Source organism: Thermobia domestica, chromosome 15 (assembly GCF_964235325.1).
Source record: "Thermobia domestica chromosome 15, izTheDome1.hap1.1, whole genome shotgun sequence".
Classification (NCBI taxonomy): domain Eukaryota; kingdom Metazoa; phylum Arthropoda; class Insecta; order Zygentoma; family Lepismatidae; genus Thermobia; species Thermobia domestica.
Genome location: NC_137468.1, coordinates 2,882,238 through 2,906,544, shown reverse-complemented (window position 1 = coordinate 2,906,544; position 24,307 = coordinate 2,882,238). Strand labels below are relative to the sequence as shown.

Sequence of the window (24,307 nt, the reverse complement as noted above, 5' to 3'; positions counted from 1 at the left end):
TTAGAATTGCACTACTAGGTCACCAAAGCATTCTGAAAAGGTATGGACATTGTAACGACACTGGTTTCCTATGTAAACGTAAAATTACAATGCGCTTAAGATGTTGGATTACCAAATGTGCTAAAGATGACTTAATGCTTTTTCCATGGCCTTTTAGATTTCCCGTTCTGAAATCTTGTGATTTTCCCATTAGGATATGTGAAAATCGACGTCGTATGTCCTTCCATTATCAACAACTTTGGGCGAGCTTCACAATTGCATTACACCTACATTAGACCATTTGTAGGGATATGCTAGTGCGCGTATGAGCGAACTTGACTATGACATATATTCTGTGTGGTGGGACGATAGGAAGCACATTGAATATTTGTAATAGTATGTCTGAAACTTGTACAGTTTCTGTATATTTTCATGTATCATAGGTTATTGTAAGTGTTTTACATTTTTAAAACAATTCTATCAAATCCGATCAATCATTCATAATCACCCTGTATAATATTGTGGTTAGCTAAGGTTACTTACAACATGCAAAGAAAAACTACTTAATTTCACACTCTTTATTCAGATTTTACTCTCTTTATGCAATACATACATAATTATCATAAAAAATGCGGTTCATTGTTGGAAAAATACAATAAACAGCGATGACCATTATTATTTTTGTGTTGAATTCTTACTCGTCATTCTCTTCGCTGTTCGTTTCTTTGTTTTTCCTCCTCCCCTGAAATTTAAGATGGCTTAATCAGATATCTTTAAGAAAAAAAAGAAACACTATATAGAGCATACGTATTAAGGAGAATCACTCAAGTGGGTTTTTTTAAGATTGTCAAGTTACTCCAGTGGTGCTCAACCTAATTCCTATGACGACCTCTATTTTGCCACATCCTCTTGCCAGCGGTCCCTTATAATTTCTGGTTTGTAATAAGGTTATGTGGGAATTTTAATATACAATATCTATTACAGAGATCTCACGATATCCATCTATTTCTATAATAGTAGAATCTGTTTCTTGTATATAGTGGATACAGTAACTTCCCTAAAAGCGAGTGGATTAAAATCAAATTTGGTCAGTTCATTCATATTACAAATATCGAATCTGATCCATCATACTGTTTCAAAATGGAGGCCTTTGGAAAATTTTAAAACTTCATAACTCCCATGTGACTTCCTCCATGTTCACTCTGGAATTATTATTTAAATAATAATTATTTTTCCAACCAGAGTATGCATTTGTTTATTAAAAATAAATTATTTCGTAACAGTTTCCATAACGTAATGTTATCATCCTCAGACGTTAATAGTATGTATTTGTATGATACATATTAACGTCTGAGGAAGATAACGTTACTTTAAGGAAACTGTTACGAAATAATTTATTTTTAATAAACAAATGCATACTCTGGTCAGAAAAATAATTATTATTCATAACTCCCTTAATTTTGGGTAGTATGACCAAAACAATAAAGTGGTTTCTAATTTTTGTTAAACTTGGACAAGTTTTTGAGCATAAAAAGTTATTGAGTATTATAATTTTCGACAGGCCGCCACTTTGAGTTACCTCATATTTTTGTGAATTTGGTACGTTGTTGTGTGTGTTCAGTATCACCAAAAACTGTTGAAAACAACTTGTTTACATTTGAAATTGAGGAAAGAAATAAAATCTCACACCAAAATCTACCTTCATTGGGGTCGGCTTGCTGAAAAAAAGACTATATTAGTTCACACATACGTATCTCATTAGATTTCAATTTTAATTGTATTTCAATGTGCACATTTTGTTGCATTTCTATTTTTGTGGTATTTCAATATGTACTTCTCATTAGTTCCATTCCATACCTCTTTTATATAAATTAATTTTTAAACAACTCTGCACCTGTTGAAAATGTTTAGTGGACCTATTTTTGTATTGTTTTAACAGTATGTGTAAAAATACAAATATCCCTATCAGAACAAAATTCCAAATAATATTTAAAAACTGAACAATATCATAATAACAAATGTTAATTGCACTTTTAATAATATGTCAGTTCCTACTGTTACTGCCTTCCGTTAAAAAAATATATATGATTATAACGGACATAATGAGAAAATATATTGATGTACGCAACTTGTTCAATTACAGTACTTTTTCCTTCTACGGATTAATACCCAAAAAACTTAAAATAAACACAAAATATGCTGTGCACACTTTCCTTTATTTTTCCCAATAGTCAAGCAGGATTTCTTGCATGCATTGCTACTACTTGGCTGCGGTATACTTCAGGACACAGAAAAGCTTTCTCTGGAATTTTGAAAGTCCTCTAAACTCTTTCCTCCTTGTTTTCACGACACGTGATGTAGATATATAACTTCTGCTTTACCTCAATTCCTTTTTTCCAGAACTTTGTTTTGTCAGTTTTCTTCTCATTTTTGTTGACTGTCGCTAGTTGCTACACAAGCGGAACAGAAGTACGCCTACAAAGAAGACTGACAGCTGACATGCTACGTAGGACTAGCGAAAAATTGTGGGAGCTGAATATGTGTAGTGATTGACGAAGGTCAACACTGCTCATAAAGATTTAACAAAAGAACGAAGTATTTATCGCAGACAGTATATGTTTACCCTCTCACAGGATGGTTAAAAAAATTCTAAACGATGTAGTCTGAAACTCAGAATTTTCCGTTAAAGGTTTATTTTGCTTTCCGTTGTCCGCATAACACAGTTTCCGCTTAATGAAGGGACTTTTACATGTATTTTACTCCAAAATCCATGGGACCATAAAATATTTTCCTTTAAGACAGTTTTCCGTTTAAGAAAGGGTCCGTTGAAGGCAGGTTTTACTGTATTTGATATACTGGTGGCTTTGGCAAAAAGGTCCATAGATAGGACTGTACACTGTACGTTATTAATAAAACTTCTTTTATATCTTGCTTTATAATGTAAAAGTGATTTCAGAAAATGTTAAATGTAATCTCAAACTATGTATTCTTTTATAATTGTAACATATCATTATTGTTATACTCAGTGGCGTATTTACGATTTAGTTTCGGGGGGGCTTTGCTAACTTTCGGGGGGGCTTTTCCAGAAAATGTCAAAATTCTGCAAGATATTTCATATACTTTACTATAGTAAGTAAGATTTCGGGGGGCTTTAGCCCGGAAGCCCCCCTAAATACGCCAGTGGTTATACTGTATTATGAATATCTAAACGAAGGATAATTAGTTCTATTCGAAGACTGTAAGGACAAGATTATAATGTACTAATTTGCAATATTATATTTAAAAATATTTACCGGTATTAGATTCTCCCGTATTAAATTTTCGTCTTCCGCTTATCCTTGCGACTCCTATGAAACCCTCTCGCGACCCCCACATTGAGAAACTCTGAGTTACTAAGTACTTATGTCCGTTAATCCACACGATAACTCTTGAATGAAAGTGATCTTTTTAAATCTTTTTTTCTTTCCAATAGATAACTCGAGTTCGTGAATGGAGTTGGTCCATTAGCACCTTAATAGGTAACTGTGACTTTAATGGTAGTTATCAATGTCTCATTTTCTACTATTGAAACAAAGGTAATAGAAGTTACGCATTTCGCCGTTAGATGGAAGTAAACATACTCCAACGGTGGACATCTTCCGGACGAAACTGAAAGTGATCCTTTTTACTGTCTATCATAGTTTATTCACTTACATAATGTTTGACAACACTTTCAGACATAATTAGGGAAGAAAATTTGGCAAAGCTTGTAAGTAAATGTATTATCCGAACAGGAGAATCTGAGTTAGGAAGCCAGTCACCGGATACAAACTCGAATGCTCCCCGTGTCGCGGTGGTCTTCAGCGATAGAGTGTTCACCTCTGGTGCGTGCGGTCCCTGGTTCGACCCATCTCGCGCCAAGTGGACTTTCTGGTTTACAAACACCGTGTGAGCGGGTTCCCTCGGGGATTACTTGTTTCCTCCCGTTTATTCATTCCACTATTTGCATTCATTTCTCATCATTGCCGTTTCCTTTAGCCTAGCCGGACGTAAAACTTAAAGATTTCATTTTCATTTTTTTCGAATACTTTCGATTAATGTTTACTATTAATCTACTACCGTTAATTTGCATAGTAGAACAATATACCAATAAACACAGGGTGATACCTTGGAATCCAAACTTGATCTTTGCATGACCATATTCGAGTTCTCATACAATTTTCCCCTTCAAAACAATATTAACTGGATAAATTCATTTCTGACTAGTAGGTTGCAGGAATTTTATTTTTAAAAATGGATTTCACAGTAAGTACACTAGAATATAAGGTAAAATATTAAGAAATAATGAATATAATACTATATTTACTGTGATTGTATTTGAATAAAAAATATAATTCAAAAACAATGAATTTCTATAGTGTGTATATATATAATTAAAGTATATCGTTTATTATAGCTTTTCAAATATTTAACATGAATCAGTTATTTAAAAGAAAACTGACCAGTTTCGGTAATGTAACATGTTATGATAAAGTATCTGAGGAAGACGATGTTTCATTACCGAAAGTGTTATAAATATATTAATAACACTTGTGTAACAGTTTCAACTATGTAACATGTTATGATAAAGTATCTGAGGAAGACGATGTTTCATTACCGAAAGTGTTATAAATATATTAATAACACTTGTGTAACAGTTTCAACTATGTAACATGTTATGATAAAGTATCTGAGGAAGACGATGTTTCATTACCGAAAGTGTTATAAATATATTAATAACACTTGTGTAACAGTTTCAACTATGTAACATGTTATGATAAAGTATCTGAGGAAGACGATGTTTCATTACCGAAAGTGTTATAAATATATTAATAACACTTGTGTAACAGTTTCAACTATGTAACATGTTATGATAAAGTATCTGAGGAAGACGATGTTTCATTACCGAAAGTGTTATAAATATATTAATAACACTTGTGTAACAGTTTCAACTATGTAACATGTTATGATAAAGTATCTGAGGAAGACGATGTTTCATTACCGAAAGTGTTATAAATATATTAATAACACTTGTGTAACAGTTTCAACTATGTAACATGTTATGATAGAGCATCTGAGGAAGACGATGTTTCATTACCGAAAGTGTTATAAATATATTAATAACACTTGTGTAACAGTTTCAACTATGTAACATGTTATGATAAAGCATCTGAGGAAGACGATGTTTCATTACCGAAAGTGTTATAAATATATTAATAACACTTGTGATCTTCACTTAGAGATCTTCAAATAAAATCTCTAACAGATCGGAGTTATAACAGAGTAAATTTTAGTATGGACATAAAGAGGAAAGAAATGAAATCTTTTAATTCAACGTCTCTCGATTATGCCTTTGAGGTAAGGGAGACGATTGATGAAGGCGTGTGGATGCTGATGGAAGGATTTGTGGAATGAGAATGAGGGAGGAAACGGTAATATCTCAACAAAACCACGAGCGCGAGCTTGTCTACTACAAACTTACCTGTCCGGGAATCGAACCATGTACCCAACACACCAGAGGTAAGTGCTCTATCATTAAGGCACCATGCTCCGTAGAAAGGAAAGAAAGATTGAATTAAGTAAATATAGATTTTCAAGGGTCGAAGGTCGGAAGAAGGCAATCAATAAGTTGTGTGCATTTGGGATATAAAAGTATATACCACGAGCGCACAAAATCCATTGCGGTGCTACTACATTGTGTCAAATAGCCTTTGGGACTAGTGGAATGTTATTTTCGTTATAAAAGTACTATCATTCAACACTCACACAAAATATTGCTTTATCCCACACGTCCAGTTTTCCTCTCTCACTCTCTTTAGTAGGACTTCTTGCAATAAATAAATAAACTGCACGGAAAACACGCCTTTTCTTGGCCAATGTCAATTAGAAATTCTGTTTGGATGGATGTATATCGTAGTTGCTTCATCGTTTTACGTGTAGTTAAACAAATTAAGATGAAAAGTGAAACAAAAAACAGTTTCTATTGAAAGTGGTCATTACAACAAAGTAAAGAAGAAGCTGTCCGACGTAAAGAATTCATCTATTGTAAAAAAAAGAAAAAGAAAAGAAAGAAAAGAAAAGAAAAGAAAAACCCTTCTAGAATTCCCTAAAGTTATTGGACACTGGTTTAGCCTTAGCAAATACATTTCAAAGAAAAGTATTAGTTGTGTTACAATGAACATTATATCGCCATTTTATGCACAACAAGAATCAACCTATCAATATTTGTCAAAAATCAAAAAGTGGCATCGTATGTTGGCTGCTGATTGCATATTTTTTGTGTTATTAGTGTGTACTTTCACTTCTTTGAGTGCTACTGGATTGCACCTTTTTGAGATGTTATAAGAAACGGGAATGAAACTTTTTCTTTACAACACCACCCTTAATATTTCCTTTCGCAGATTATCCCCCAAATTAATGATAACACTCTAAATTCGCTAACAGTGCTTGCTCATTTCAGTAGTGATAGTACGATAAAGTGCTGCCAGCAAAGCGGAGTTTCGGGGTGCCCCGCGTTCTGAACATGTTTAGAAGTAGCATCTTGGCGTTTGACGATTTTTACCAGTACTCTGGTCCCGAAGAGTCACAATTGGTACTAGACCCCTCGCGCATCTAACGCCACCTCTGGCTGCCAGCTAGGAAAATTTAATAAACTTACCTGGAATATTTCTTTCGCCATACAAATAGCAATTTTCCCACGTCTGACGCATTCTCTGTCATCTTCTTCTTCGTCTACAAAACAAAAAGTGAAGAAAATTTTGAAATTTTGTCTACTAAACTCAGAAATTTAATCACTCGAATTATGTGTTTATTGAGGTTTTCACATACTTGTAAACTATTCATTGTAGATTTGGGAAACCCAACAGATTGTTAATAAAATTCAACTGACCAAAACGGTATATATAAAGGTAACCTAGAAAGATCTGTCGCTTTTCCCCACCACTTTTGAACATCGATATATCCCCTGAAACATACCTAGAAGACCAAAAATAGTCCCCATCAGCATCGACGACCTTCTGCCAACGTTTTGGAAGACCACGGATTCCATCGTGGTAGAACTCGTTGGGAAATGAAGCGAAGAAGGTATCAAGTGCATTATATCTCTACAATCATTATAACTCTAAGATGATTGTCCAAAGAATGGAACAGATTATAATCGGACGGTGCAATGTCCGGGGAGTATAGCCGAGGCAATAATATTTCCCATCCAAGGCGTAGAATGGTGTCCCGGGTCATTATAGCTATGTGGGGCTTAGCGTTATTTTGTAACAGGAGGACCCCATTGCGATTCAGAAGTGCTAGCTCCAAAGTTATGAGTTTTTCTTGAACATGTCTCAACTGCTGACAGTATACAGTTGCATTGATGCTGTGACCAGCTGGTAAGTTTCCGATGCACGATGCCGCGAGCAGTCCACCAAACACACAGGAGGACCTTTTCCTGGTGCAGTGCTGGTTTCGGCTATTTTGAGAACAGTTCATGGGATGTTAACCAATGAGAACGGCTTTGTGGAGCTTCGTACAGGACTCACTTGTCATCACATGTCAATACTCTGTACAGAAGTGGCTCCTTCCTCAGACAATACAGCGAAGAAACACAAGTGCCTGTTCGCTTTGTCTTCTGGCCCAGAATCAAACGAAGTGAGACCCATCGACCCAACTTGTAGTGCTTCCCAAGTTAATGGAGGTGCTTCCGAATGGTTTCTCCTTCCTCAGGTATTCCTTTTTGTATTTAAGTGTATGTTTTTTTAAAAAAAATCTTACTGGTTCTTTCTGACATTTTGCACTAGGCTCTTCTGTATTATTATTTTATAAAGAAATAATAAACACTTCTGACCAGAGTATATACACTTGTTTATTAAAAACTAAATTCCAGTGTAACAGTTTCAACAACGTAACGTTGTCTTCATCAGACACCAACTGAAAATCCAACTGTTTAGTTTTTAATAAACAAGTGTATATACTCTGGTCAGAAGTGTATATTATTTCTTTAGTGAGCTCCAGAGTCGTGATGGAGAGAGTTGCATATTATTTTATATTAGTTAATAATTTTATTTATAATAACGGTGTAGGAATGTAGTTATTACATGTGCTACGTATTTCCATTTGGGATGTTAATTTGACCACTTTTTCAATTTTGTTCTTTTTTGATGGAATTTTGCAGAAGGTTTCATATGTAAGTTATGACAGTTACTACACCATCTTTTATAAACACAAGAAGAAGAAGAAGAAGGAGAAGAAAAATAAAAGAGGAAGAAAAAGTGAGAGAGAAAGGCCTGATGTTTCTCTAATTGCTGAGATACTTTTATTACGTCAGATAACTGATGTCTAAGGACTGCGTCTAGTCTTATAGGTTATTGTTGTGTGGTCGAAACTATCTGGTGAAAGATGAGTGGTCTGACAAATGACGAAATTTTTCAGGAACTTATTTTAGGGGAATAGGAATAACATTGTACGCGGATATGGGGGTGACAAGTTTGAAATCCTTGTACGTACACAAAAGATGAAGACTTCACCTATTGTGTAAGTTTTGTAATGTAACAATTCTCCTATTGTATAAGTTTTGCAATGTATATCAAAATACGCATAAATAGAAATTCGTTATGAAAAGTTGATAATAAAGCTACATTTCTTAAAAGTATAAGTGAGATCTAATGTTTATGAAATTTATGTACAGTACTCATTTATTGTTAATACAAAGATGGATGGGGCCGCGGTGGCTCAGTGGTAGAGCGTTCACCTCTGGTGCTTGGGGTCCCGGGTTCGATCCCAGCCCCCGCCAAGTGAACTTTGTGGTGGACAAACACCGTGTGCGTGGGTTTTCTCGGGGTTCTCCCGTTTCCTCCCACTTTCTTCATTCCACCATTTCATCCATTTCTCATAATCACCGTCTCCTTTAGCCTAACCGGCATAACCGTGGGACGTAAAACTCAAAGATTTCATTTCATTTTTACAAAGATGGAGCCCTTGTACCTAAATGGGAAATCATTAAGAAAATACTGATTAAAAATATTAATTATGATACTAGCACTACGTTTCAAACAAGAATTACAAAAGAATGTTGGAAGAAGCAAGAAAAAAGTCAAGGGGTCAAAATGACCCCACAAATGTAATAACGTAAAAAAAAATCCCAAATGAATCTAAAGGTTTTGCAGTCGAAATGGTCTAATATTGATGAATCACGTTCTTCTCAATTTTATACTTCTGTATAACATATTTTCCTGAATATTTATTAAATACACTCAGTTTGTTAAAAAACATTGAGTGTGTTTTGTTGGACACTAGGGACTCTCTTCTATAGTTTGAGATCAAAATTAGCGAGACGGAGAATCGCTCGCTTCAAGAATGCACAACATCACATAGTTGCTGTTATTGAAGCGAGCGTTAGCGAAAACTTCTTCTATCCACTGGTATTTGTGTGCCTCTCCGTCAGTCCGTTCGACTGTTTCACAAGAACTCTCGTAAAGTTTACACGATTTTGACGGAACTTGCCATTTACCTTCCTTCAACATACAGAAATAACCTTTTGTTTGGGATTGCAATCTATGAAGAACAGGAGTATGAAAGGGGTAAAATCAACTCCATGTTGTAATTTTGAACACTTACATACACACTAATTTTCAGAATAATCAACGGAAATTTATTTATTTATAAATGTTTCAGATACATATCTAATTCCATTTTACATTGAAACAATGTAACCAAGTATATAAGAAATAACAAAAAAACAAAAAAGGAAATATATATACAAAATAATAAAAATAAAATATATGAAGTATGTACAACATTTACAGAGTCTTCAATTTGTTTCTAAAATGATTTTCCGAGTTGAAAATGTCAAGATCTGACGATAAATTATCACATAATGATGTCAGCCTGAAATATAAGGAACGTTGTATAACTAAAAGTCTGGGTATTAAGAACTAGCTCAGGAGAGTAATGTTCCCGGAAGTAGGAACGAAAAACACAGTTCTGATTGGTTGGCGTTATCCATTTCTTGCTACATTCCATTCAAATAGCAGAAATCAAGCTGTTGGCGCTGTCGGTCTTTGTGGCCGAGTGCCTATGTGCTAGTAAGCAAAATCTCTTTTGGCGTGAGTTCAAACCCACCCAAGGAAAGTTTTCTTTTACATTTTTATAACACTATTTAAGTTGAAATAATATGAAAATAATACTCAAGAAAGTGATTTACTTACTTTTGTGCAGATAAGTAGTAGTAGGAACGTGTTAGAAGCCCCGCAGGGCTCGTTTTGTTCCCCTTGTACTCCATGATATAAATTTTGTGACCAACTTAAAACAACTGCCTAGGATAGCGCGTAAAACAGCTGGCTAGAGTAGCGCGCGAAAGAACGTACTTCCAGGAGCATTACTCTCCCGAGCGGGACGTGGGTGTTACATATGATAGTAAGGTATGACTGCGAGTAGTAAGGCGAGAAGGTACACACTGTTATTCAATTTGATAAAAGGTACTGTAGTTTTTTTAGGGGATTCCGATAAACCCCTCGCTTTGGGTTAAAGTCTGGTAATAATGTCAACATTAATCCCCCTCCCATCAAATTTAAGAAATATGTTCACTGATTTTTAAAAAAATGTCTTTCATTTCGATGGAATATGTGGAATATTTCTTTGAGACTTCCGAAACATCCTCTCTGGATGGATAATCTAATAGTAAATTATCCTTCCCACTCTGGGTTTTCCCAAAGCAAAAGCTCCATGATAATTTCCGTAAAAATTATTGGGATTAATTAGAATATATTGACATTTCTTTGGGGGCTTTCTTACTATCCATAGTGCTTGGGATTAAGAACTGTTAGGAACGAACGGTAAATTTATTCCTTCCCCTGACGCAGGACTAATATCTCCCCTTCGATAAAGAAAATATGTTCCACGATAACTATCGTAAAAATTAGATTTTGATGCAGTATAGCGTATAATTTTTGAAGCATCATAATCATCTCCAGTACTTGGATTTAAAAAAAAAATCAATCGACAACGAGAGAGTTATTACCACTTCCATTTATGTAAAATATATTCCTATATTCAGTACCTATTCTAGTTTGATACAATAAGATGAGTTGTTTTATAAGGATTCTTATACAATTCCTAAGACTTAGGGATGAAATCAGCAAGAACGTGTGATTACCTCTTTTTCCCCTCCTCTCAATTCACACCCTCTAATTCTAACCAAAAATATTTATGTCCTACAAATAGCTTTCATAAAATAAAATCATTGGATATTGGTCGAATGTGGCGTAAATTTTTCTGAGGGTTCCGAATCTTCCTTAGGAGTTGAGATGGATGCATAATGGGACAGTCATAAATACAGCATTTCCCTGTTAATTTCGTAACAATACTCCGATTTTTTTGTCAAACATAATGTGTGTTTGCTTGATATTAGAGCAGGGGCGGATCCAGGACAGACTTCAGGCGGGGTTGTAATACTGCTACTTAGAGCTACATTTAAGAGCTCCAATCTCTGGAATGGGTTTTATTTAAATATGAAATAAGAAAGTTTCCTCTTCTGGGGGGTGGGTCATCGCCCCGATCCCCCCTGGATTTGAAACTGCATTAGAGATATAGTCGTATAATTCGGGGTTGAAATCAGTGAAAGGAAAAAAAAGGATCTCTTGCTTGAACAATGCACTTCATCATTAGGAATAATAATAATAATAATAGCATAGCTAATGCAGAGCAAGAAAAACTTCACGGAACCTTTGAGGATCATTAGAATACAGTAATATAGATAAACGAATGTCCGTGAACCTTGCTCCACCCACACTCGCACTATGCAGCACTAATTTTGTAGACTATGCCAAAAATTAATGCTAATTTAGTGCTGATCATATAGCATAGAAAGAAAATTAGTGTTTTTTTTATCTCATCATAAAAATGAAGTAAATTATTTTCTTTGATGATTCCCCCGTTAAAGATTTTTATATATATCTTTTGACTTTCTGATAGGAGCATTAATTTTCTTTCCATGTGGTGTCCCAATGGAAATTTAACTTTGTGTATGGGTTGAGTGGTGGGGCTTGTGTGAGCATAGCCCCACCCATTATATTTGTTAACATTATAGGTCGTCAGCACTATTTTTTTTTTATGTTTTAAACTTAGTGTGAATGTGGGTGGGGCGAGGTTCACGGACATGATAAACGACACTCAAATGCTTGGCTCAAGAAAATTGGAATGTTTTTCGAAACAATGTTATTTATGGTTGCCACGACAGAGTTATACCAACTTCAAATTAGTGTAAATACATTTTAAAGCAAGAAACACCGGATGAAAAATGCAGAAAATGTGGAGATATACATCAGAAATAGTTCAACATATCACAGGTTTCTGCTGTATATTGGAGTACTTTCTGTCACATAGTTTAGAACTAATTACCGATACTAAGCCACATTACAAACGCGAGCCAAATTAAGCAGACAAACAGCAGCCAGTAGATGCTATAGTGCAACTCATTTAGTTCAAAATAACAAAGTACGAAAGGGTGGTTGATGAAATCAAAAAGATACGCAAATGTCAAAAAGTTACAGTAAGACCAATGATTTTTTCAACTACGGCTATTGTCCTAAAAAGTAGTGTGACAAAATTGGAACAGATAAATGCAAAACATCTTCTAACAAATTAACAGAAATCAGTAATACCTGTCATATGGTCAGAACGTTCTTTGGAGTTGAAGAACTCTTCGAATAATGTGCACTTGCCAGAGACGGCTGTCAGATTATTAAGCTGCAACCGATTTAAGCGGAGATACAGCAATAATAATAATAATAATAATAATAATAATAATAATAATAATAATAATAATAATAATAATAATAATAATAATAATAATAATAATAATAATAATAATAATAATAATAATAACAAAAGACTTAAGCCACAAAATGGTAATTTGCTCTTTTCTTCTGCATCTCGAAATAAAAAAAAAAAGATAAAAAAATAAAATAAAAAATCCTTACCTTCAGCCTCACATTTATCAGCATATGTTGATATGTCCGTTGCAAAGAACATATTCCTAATCAATTCTCGATTCAGCTTTCCGTTCGACTTAAACTGTGAAAATAAAATAAATAAATAAATAGGTAATAATAATTTCTACAGTATTAATGGAACGAAGAAAATATTCAAGAATGAGACGTATTCAACTTGTTATATATCATTGAGCTAAACAAAATGGTATCTCTAGGTATAAATCTTCATGCGCACTTTTCAAGAAAATTTTTTTTTTTTCCAAATCTAAAAGTTGATGTGGGATAACCACATCATCTATTAACATTAACCTAATACTAAAGTATACCCCTTTTTTTCTGACGCTCCGAGTACAGAGCATGGCTGGTGAATTACACTCCAAAATTATTTTTAACTCTAAGACATTATTTTTTAAAACAATAATATTGTAAATCTTAAAATATATAAAATGATTATCATGTCTGTTGTTCTGTATGGTTGCGAAACATAGTCGCTTACTCTCATAAATATAGTGTATTTGAGAGAGACAGTCGCAGTTCACAAATTAATAGAATCGATGATTACAGAAAGGACTTGAGTTCATTTTGTGTCTCTTTGATATACAGAGTGATTCAAAGAAACGGGAAATTGTGACAGTTGTGTTGGCAACACTGGGCATTTGATAACACTGAATAACGTACACCAGCCTGTCAACGATACTCTCCCGTTGAATGCTTGGAGTGGTGCGCAACGTGATTTCGCGATGTAAACGTGGAATTGTAAACAAACAAAATTTTAGATACTGGGCACAAGACAATCCTATAGAGCTACGCCAGCGTCCATTGCACAGCAGCAGGAGTTACTATGTGGTTGCTATATCATCATACAGTGTGATGGACTTTTTTTTTTTTTTTTTTAGGACGAGAATGGTCATGCGATTATAGTCACATGGGATCGTTACGTCGTCATACCTGAAACCTTTGTTGCACAAATACCACAGAGATTTAAACACATTATTGACACGGCCTGGTTTCAACAAGATACATCAACGTCCCACACAACACGAATATCAATGGCTGCTTTACGCCAGTTGTTTCGGAAACGTATAATTTCGAAAAAAAAATGGTGACATTCAATGGGCTCCCAGATCCCGAGATTTGTCAGTTTGCGATTTCTTTCTGTGGGGTCATCTTAAAAGCAAAGTGTTTTTTAGTCGACCTGCTACAATGGAACATATGTAAAACAAAATCCGTCGTTGAGGTGTTATGTCAAACCATGAACAATGTAACAAAGAGACTGCACGAATGTTTGTGTAGAGAAGAAGGTCACCTGCAAGATGTCCTCTTCAAATATATGTATTGTAAAATGGCATTATTTTTACTATTAAATGCAATAAATATTTAAAAATTGTTTCCATGAAATTATGAAATTTTCAAAATTCCACGTTTTCTTGAATCACCCTGTACTTAAGAAAAGCTGTTCAAATCCAGAACTACAGACTTTACTTATACTCAACCTATATGCAAATTTGCTTTTACACCATTTTAACTCTTTCCGCACCTGTAATTTCTATACACAAAATTGCGTATATCCTAAGAGTATCCAAAACGTTCATAAAGCAAATTTCACAAAAATATATTTCATGTCCTTTCTGAAATTATTGATACAGTATAAAATTTATAATTAGAGATAATTCAAAGAGTGGGTAATTTTATCATTGGCATCAGCTTCAGTTCTTTGCAAGAAGTCAATTGAATCGGTTCCTGGGAAAACAATGAAAATCTACGAAACAACATTTTTATTTTATATTTGAATTAAGAAAACAACACCTACCGCACCGAGGGTCTTCGCAGCACATCCTAAGTAACACTGAAATGAAAATAAGTAAATATTCAAAATTAGTTAATATATAAACATTTTTTACTTTAGTGTTTTAAAATTAAGTCAGGTGATTTAGTATTTTCAGGTTGGGAAATAATAATAATAGTAAGTACAAGGGTGACTTATAAGTCTCGCAATATTTCCAAAATCCAAACAGCAGTCGCATGTATACGCCGTGATTGACAATAAGTAGAAGGTCAAACTGGCCCAAGAGGTAGCGTGGCAAGTGGACTATTTCAATGCGGAGCACCACTCGGTCATATCTTTCCTAGTAGCAAGAAAACTTTCGGCCAGTTGGCGCTTGATTGGCTTTTGGCTTTCTACCCTTGCAACTTGAAACGTACGCTTTCATACAATTTGCCTTTTGTTGTACTTGCAAGCGATGCTATACACTCCTCGCAGAGTGTCATAGCACTACTGGCCGTTCATTGGCTATTGACATGACTTGTAAAACGCTGGCGTCAAGCTTGATTGGAACACTGAATGCAAGGTTGTCCCCATGTAACTTCGTTATTGGAATCCAGTTTGCGGCATGCTTGCACGTTTTCCAATCAAGCTGGATGCAAGCTTGACCAACTTGCAATTGAAGCTTACAGCAAGCGGTTTGTAACTTGTCTCTGACACTAGGGTTCAGTCAGCTTTTACTAACGTTAACGATGACTGATCAACAATGTCTGATACGTATATTGTTATGTATGAGTTCGATCTGTTGCATAACACTGCAGCAGCAACCCAAGTAATATGACATGCGAAAGAAGGTGCAGTGTACCACAGCACTGTAACTTGTTCGTTCTAAATCTTTGTGCCTTTGTGCAGGTTGTAAAACTGTCGATCGTCATCCAAGGTTCGACTGCAAAAGGGTACCAAATCAACTCAGCAGGTCTCAATCCATTGTAGTACTTCGCTTTCACAAACTGTGGCGGGGGGGGATCAGAAGCTCCCGTTTTGTTCCACATGAATTGACCCTAACTCAGGTCCAGAAGAGAGTAAATGTGTGCCGACAACTGATGAAATATTCGCGTAATGTGCATCTCCTGAAACCAATTGTTACATGCGACGAAAAGTGATTGTTTTTCCGATGTTCGAATGTGCGCAAAAACAGCTCCAGAGCAAGGCCGTCTTGGGCACAAAGTCATGCTCTGTGTGTCGTCGATCTACAAGAGGTGATTCACTTTGAGATCATTCCTAACGATCGTACCATCAATAACGATCTTCATCACCAACAGTTGAAATGTATTTACCGAGCAGTACACCAAAAAATATCCTGCATTGGTGAACCGAAAGGGCGCCCTACTGCAACAGGATAACTCAAAACAACACTCGCAGCAAAACGCAGCAAAAATGCAGGTGCTTGATAGCATCAAACTTATTATACACCCGGCACAAAGTCCTGGAATTGCTTCTTCATCTGTTTTAGTCCATAGCGCACTTTCTGAAACTACAAAGCTTCATGTAGGAAATGGAAAGAGCATGGCTCGACTTCTTTGCCTCTAAGAACAAGATGTGATCTCGACGTGGAATCGAGCAACTGGTAAGAAGGTGTTTGCAGACAGTCCAACACGAGAGGCTATATTTTGAATATTAAACTACTTTCACTATGCTGTAATAAATACTGGCATGTTAACTAACTAACTAACTAACTCTATGGCCTATGGAACGCGGAGGTTCAATGCCGCGATCACAAAAGCTCTCCACTGACTTCAATCCTTAGCTAACTGCATCCAGTTTCTACTTTGTATTCCAGTCTCTGCGAGATCCATCATAATATTGTCCTCCCATCTGCGCCTAGGTCTTCCTAATGGTCGTTTTCCGATTGGTCTTCCAGTCAAGACTTTGAAAGCGTTTCTACTTTCTTCCATTCTAGCTAAATGACCTGCCCACCTAAGCCTCCTAGACTTGATGACCCCAACGATGTTTGGTAAACCGTATAAATTATGTAGTTCCTCGTTATGAAGTTTCCGCCATTCCCGATTCCCGTTGCTCTTGGGTCCGAATATTCGTCCCAGGATCTTGTTCTCACTGGCATGTTATGTGCTTGAATATTGCAAGACGTATGACTCACCTTGTAATAGTAGTATGGATTATGTTTAATGTGCTCGTGTAACACAAAGGAATCCGTGTTCGATTCCCGGATACTATAAGGTACAATCCAACGGACTAGATCCTTTAAAACAATTTCGGAAAACCAAAACGAAAATTTAGCTTTCTTGAAAGGGAGAAAGTGTAGTAAACGGCTTATTCTCTGAAACTCTAACTATGGTCTGTACATACGCTAATTTCATTTTATTCAAATTTTGGACATGATTCATGACCACTTTAATACAGGTTCTGCTCTTAAATACCATAAGCGTTGCATAAGGACGCAAAACAGAACTCAAACTGAAAATACTGAAATCTTCCTTTCAGGATTAACAGTAGACCCTAACTATCAACTGTTGCATGAATTAAATATTTTTTTAATGAATTATTTTTAATTACGAAATACTTGGATATGGTGCATACCGTATTATACAGAACATTTTTTTTCTAAAACTACGTATTTTTTTAAATTAAAAAAATATTGTTGGTAAATTAATTCAATAGCAACACTAGGAATAGATTAGATATTAAAGAATGATTGACGTTGAAATAATAAATGTTGTACTTACCTTTTCATTGTCACTGTGCGTTTTCTTTAGTGCTATCTCCATATAACCTTCAAAGAAGAAGTAGGAGAATTATTTGCATTAAAAAAAAGAAATCTTGAACGCCCCATGATTATGCCTTTTAAGCTAAGGAGACGATGATTATGCCTTTTAGGCTATGAAGACGATGATTATGCCTTTTAGGCTATGAAGACGATGATTATGCCTTTTAGGCTAAGGAGATGATGATTATGCCTTTTAGGCTATGAAGATGATGATTATGCCTTTTAGGCTATGAAGACGATGATTATGCCTTTTAGGCTAAGGAGATGATGATTATGCCTTTTAGGCTATGAAGACGATCATTATGCCTTTTAGGCTAAGGAGATGATGATTATGCCTTTTAGGCTATGAAGACGATCATTATGCCTTTTAGGCTAAGGAGACGATGATTATGCCTTTTAGGCTAAGGAGACGATGATTATGCCTTTTAGGCTGAGGGAAATGCTGATTAAAGCAAGTGAATGATTATGGAAGAATTGGCGGAATCAGAAATATTGCGTAAACGGAAGTACCCCGAGAAAACCCACGAGCACAATCTTGTCAACCACAGACTTACTTGGCAGAGGATCGAATCAGGGACCCCATGCACCATAGGTAAGCGCTCGACCACTGAGCCAACGTGCCCTCTATTTGCATGTCGCACACAACACAGTAATAAGAGAATAATATCTGTCAGGTAAATCATAGGAAAACCACGGTCTTACTCTTTCAATTTTAACAATAAATTTCAAAGAGTCATACACATTACTATCACCTCCACCCAGGCCCGTATCCACGGGGGGGACAAGGGGGGCCGGGGCCCCCTAAACTTTGACTGGCCTCCACAAAATTTCACGTTAGGCTTGCAAATGAACTATAATATGGTGATAAAGTATAATATAATTGGGTCGGGCCCCCCTAATTTCTACCGGCCCCCCCCCTAAATTTTTGGGCTGGCTACGGGCCTGTCTCCACCTGTTGCAGATCGTATTGAGTGAAGTTAGTGACTTTCCATCAGGAGGTCTTTTGATAATTCCTTAGTCTTGATGTAACAGTTAGCGGGCTTTCATCGCTTCCAGGAGGATCTCTGTCAATCCCTTAATTTTGACGTAAGAGTTTTCTCTTTACAGTCATCCATTTGATAGTATATTACTACCCCTCCCTCTTTAACCTTCCACCACATCATCTATCATATTTTTAATAAGACAATGTCCTGTCAAACAATGTTAAACTGTTCATATTTCCCTTTTCCCAGTATTGCTTTCCCTCTAGCATTTCACTGGTGGATTTTTATCCCAGAAGTTAATGTCCTTCATTTACCTCACTATCCATACGTAGGTCGCTTCCAATCGTCTTTCGTCACTATTCTTTAATGCTCACTTTTTTGCTTCTTACACTCCGTAGTGTAAGTTACGAGTTTAATCCCAGGGGGTGTTCATGTGGTACCGAATCCATGTTAATTCATAGATCCACGTCGCATACAGCCTCATTCCGAACAGGTCTCGAAATTCAAACTAACTCTGTACACTCCGTACACACGAAATATTTAATGAATATTTTACCGCATGAGTATTTTAATGCATACCTTCACCCTTAAAGTTTCTTTCATTATTCGTAGCCTTGTTTCTATTTCTCGTTCTCACTTCACATCTTCACTATTAATGCTTTTCCTCTTTCTAAAGAATTCCTTTATCATTACTATTACTTTTCATTCATATTTGAGAGCTTCAAGAAGGTTGCTTTTGTTCTTCATAAAACTTTATTTCGCCATTGTTATTCTTGCTTCTATTTCCTGTTTAAATTTCAAATCTTCATTAATAATTCTTTTCTTCTTCCTAAAGGCTTTTTTCATCATTCCTATTATTGCTATTTTTCCCATTCACATTTCAAATCATCATTACTAATGAGCCTCTTCTTCACAAACAGTTCTTTCTTCATTTCTGTTCTTTCTCTTATTTAGCATGCACTTTTGAGACCTTTATTAATACTGCTTTTCTTTCTTATAAAGGCTTGTTTCGTCATTTCTGTCCTTGCCTTTATTTCCTATTTGAATCGTTGGTTTGAGAAACGTCATAAGTCATGCAAACTATATTTTACAGGAGAGGCGAAAAACGTTACACACAGAGTTATATTTATTTAAAGTGACTGGCCACGTAGGCCGACTATCGCTGCTGTTGAAACAGACATACTGGCCATGTAGACCGACTATCGCTGCTGTTCAAACAGACATACTGGCCATGTAGACCGACTATCGCTGCTGTTCAAACAGACATACTGGCCATGTAGACCGACTATCGCTGCTGTTCAAACAGACATACTGGCCATGTAGACCGACTATCGCTGCTGTTCAAACAGACATACTGGCCATGTAGACCGACTATCGCTGCTGTTCAAACAGACATACTGGCCATGTAGACCGACTATCGCTGCTGTTCAAACAGACATACTGGCCATGTAGGCCGACTATCGCTGCTGTTCAAACAGACATACTGGCCATGTAGGCCGACTATCGCTGCTGTTCAAACAGACATACTGGCCATGTAGACCGACTATCGCTGCTGTTCAAACAGACATACTGGCCATGTAGACCGACTATCGCTGCTGTTCAAACAGACATACTGGCCATGTAGACCGACTATCGCTGCTGTTCAAACAGACATACTGGCCATGTAGACCGACTATCGCTGCTGTTCAAACAGACATACTGGCCATGTAGACCGACTATCGCTGCTGTTCAAACAGACATACTGGCCATGTAGACCGACTATCGCTGCTGTTCAAACAGACATACTGGCCATGTAGACCGACTATCGCTGCTGTTCAAACAGACATACTGGCCATGTAGACCGACTATCGCTGCTGTTCAAACAGACATACTGGCCATGTAGACCGACTATCGCTGCTGTTCAAACAGACATACTGGCCATGTAGACCGACTATCGCTGCTGTTCAAACAGACATACTGGCCATGTAGACCGACTATCGCTGCTGTTCAAACAGACATACTGGCCATGTAGACCGACTATCGCTGCTGTTCAAACAGACATACTGGCCATGTAGACCGACTATCGCTGCTGTTCAAACAGACATACTGGCCATGTAGACCGACTATCGCTGCTGTTCAAACAGACATACTGGCCATGTAGACCGACTATCGCTGCTGTTCAAACAGACATACTGGCCATGTAGACCGACTATCGCTGCTGTTCAAACAGACATACTGGCCATGTAGACCGACTATCGCTGCTGTTGAAACAGACATACTGGCCATGTAGACCGACTATCGCTGCTGTTGAAACAGACATACTGGCCATGTAGACCGACTATCGCTGCTGTTCAAACAGACATACTGGCCATGTAGACCGACTATCGCTGCTGTTCAAACAGACATACTGGCCATGTAGACCGACTATCGCTGCTGTTCAAACAGACATACTGGCCATGTAGACCGACTATCGCTGCTGTTCAAACAGACATACTGGCCATGTAGACCGACTATCGCTGCTGTTCAAACAGACATACTGGCCATGTAGACCGACTATCGCTGCTGTTCAAACAGACATACTGGCCATGTAGACCGACTATCGCTGCTGTTCAAACAGACATACTGGCCATGTAGACCGACTATCGCTGCTGTTCAAACAGACATACTGGCCATGTAGACCGACTATCGCTGCTGTTGAAACAGACATACTGGCCATGTAGACCGACTATCGCTGCTGTTGAAACAGACATACTGGCCATGTAGACCGACTATCGCTGCTGTTCAAACAGACATACTGGCCATGTAGACCGACTATCGCTGCTGTTCAAACAGACATACTGGCCATGTAGACCGACTATCGCTGCTGTTGAAACAGACATACTGGCCATGTAGACCGACTATCGCTGCTGTTGAAACAGACATACTGGCCATGTAGACCGACTATCGCTGCTGTTGAAACAGACATACTGGCCATGTAGACCGACTATCGCTGCTGTTGAAACAGACATACTGGCCATGTAGACCGACTATCGCTGCTGTTCAAACAGACATACTGGCCATGTAGACCGACTATCGCTGCTGTTCAAACAGACATACTGGCCATGTAGACCGACTATCGCTGCTGTTCAAACAGACATACTGGCCATGTAGACCGACTATCGCTGCTGTTCAAACAGACATACTGGCCATGTAGACCGACTATCGCTGCTGTTGAAACAGACATACTGGCCATGTAGACCGACTATCGCTGCTGTTGAAACAGACATACTGGCCATGTAGACCGACTATCGCTGCTGTTCAAACAGACATACTGGCCATGTAGACCGACTATCGCTGCTGTTCAAACAGACATACTGGCCATGTAGACCGACTATCGCTGCTGTTCAAACAGACATACTGGCCATGTAGACCGACTATCGCTGCTGTTCAAACAGACATACTGGCCATGTAGACCGACTATCGCTGCTGTTCAAACAGACATACTGGCCATGTAGACCGACTATCGCTGCTGTTCAAACAGACATACTGGCCATGTAGACCGACTATCGCTGCTGTTCAAACAGACATACTGGCCATGTAGACCGACTATCGCTGCTGTTCAAACAGACATACTGGCCATGTAACCGACTATCGCTGCTGTTCAAACAGACATACTGGCCATGTAGACCGACTATCGCTGCTGTTCAAACAGACATACTGGCCATGTAGACCGACTATCGCTGCTGTTCAAACAGACATACTGGCCATGTAGACCGACTATCGCTGCTGTTCAAACAGACATACTGGCCATGTAGACCGACTATCGCTGCTGTTCAAACAGACATACTGGCCATGTAGGACCGACTATCGCTGCTGTTCAAACAGACATACTGGCCATGTAGACCGACTATCGCTGCTGTTCAAACAGACATACTGGCCATGTAGACCGACTATCGCTGCTGTTCAAACAGACATACTGGCCATGTAGACCGACTATCGCTGCTGTTGAAACAGACATACTGGCCATGTAGACCGACTATCGCTGCTGTTCAAACAGACATACTGGCCATGTAGACCGACTATCGCTGCTGTTCAAACAGACATACTGGCCATGTAGACCGACTATCGCTGCTGTTCAAACAGACATACTGGCCATGTAGACCGACTATCGCTGCTGTTCAAACAGACATACTGGCCATGTAGACCGACTATCGCTGCTGTTCAAACAGACATACTGGCCATGTAGACCGACTATCGCTGCTGTTCAAACAGACATACTGGCCATGTAGACCGACTATCGCTGCTGTTCAAACAGACATACTGGCCATGTAGACCGACTATCGCTGCTGTTCAAACAGACATACTGGCCATGTAGACCGACTATCGCTGCTGTTCAAACAGACATACTGGCCATGTAGACCGACTATCGCTGCTGTTGAAACAGACATACTGGCCATGTAGACCGACTATCGCTGCTGTTGAAACAGACATACTGGCCATGTAGACCGACTATCGCTGCTGTTCAAACAGACATACTGGCCATGTAGACCGACTATCGCTGCTGTTCAAACAGACATACTGGCCATGTAGACCGACTATCGCTGCTGTTCAAACAGACATACTGGCCATGTAGACCGACTATCGCTGCTGTTCAAACAGACATACTGGCCATGTAGACCGACTATCGCTGCTGTTCAAACAGACATACTGGCCATGTAGACCGACTATCGCTGCTGTTCAAACAGACATACTGGCCATGTAGACCGACTATCGCTGCTGTTGAAACAGACATACTGGCCATGTAGACCGACTATCGCTGCTGTTGAAACAGACATACTGGCCATGTAGACCGACTATCGCTGCTGTTCAAACAGACATACTGGCCATGTAGACCGACTATCGCTGCTGTTCAAACAGACATACTGGCCATGTAGACCGACTATCGCTGCTGTTCAAACAGACATACTGGCCATGTAGACCGACTATCGCTGCTGTTCAAACAGACATACTGGCCATGTAGACCGACTATCGCTGCTGTTCAAACAGACATACTGGCCATGTAGACCGACTATCGCTGCTGTTCAAACAGACATACTGGCCATGTAGACCGACTATCGCTGCTGTTCAAACAGACATACTGGCCATGTAGACCGACTATCGCTGCTGTTCAAACAGACATACTGGCCATGTAGACCGACTATCGCTGCTGTTCAAACAGACATACTGGCCATGTAGACCGACTATCGCTGCTGTTCAAACAGACATACTGGCCATGTAGACCGACTATCGCTGCTGTTCAAACAGACATACTGGCCATGTAGGCCGACTATCGCTGCTGTTCAAACAGACATACTGGCCATGTAGACCGACTATCGCTGCTGTTCAAACAGACATACTGGCCATGTAGACCGACTATCGCTGCTGTTCAAACAGACATACTGGCCATGTAGACCGACTATCGCTGCTGTTGAAACAGACATACTGGCCATGTAGACCGACTATCGCTGCTGTTCAAACAGACATACTGGCCATGTAGACCGACTATCGCTGCTGTTCAAACAGACATACTGGCCATGTAGACCGACTATCGCTGCTGTTCAAACAGACATACTGGCCATGTAGACCGACTATCGCTGCTGTTCAAACAGACATACTGGCCATGTAGACCGACTATCGCTGCTGTTGAAACAGACATACTGGCCATGTAGACCGACTATCGCTGCTGTTGAAACAGACATACTGGCCATGTAGACCGACTATCGCTGCTGTTGAAACAGACATACTGGCCATGTAGACCGACTATCGCTGCTGTTGAAACAGACATACTGGCCATGTAGACCGACTA

The 24,307-nt window shown here is 38.2% G+C and overlaps 1 protein-coding gene across 1 annotated transcript in view; it reads right to left on the bottom strand.

The window, feature by feature from the left end:
* Positions 1-465: 465 nt before the first annotated feature.
* Positions 466-24,307, bottom strand: part of LOC145671806 (uncharacterized) — a 129,441-nt gene continuing 105,599 nt past the window's right edge. Inside the window, exons 12-16 of the mRNA XM_081741039.1 lie at positions 17,481-17,527; positions 14,785-14,820; positions 12,963-13,056; positions 6,656-6,729; positions 466-721 (exon numbers count right to left, since the gene is read on the bottom strand). Of these exons, the coding sequence (XP_081597165.1) occupies positions 674-721; positions 6,656-6,729; positions 12,963-13,056; positions 14,785-14,820; positions 17,481-17,527 (299 nt within the window). The 3' untranslated portion in view covers positions 466-673. The remainder of the gene's footprint in view (positions 722-6,655; positions 6,730-12,962; positions 13,057-14,784; positions 14,821-17,480; positions 17,528-24,307) is intronic.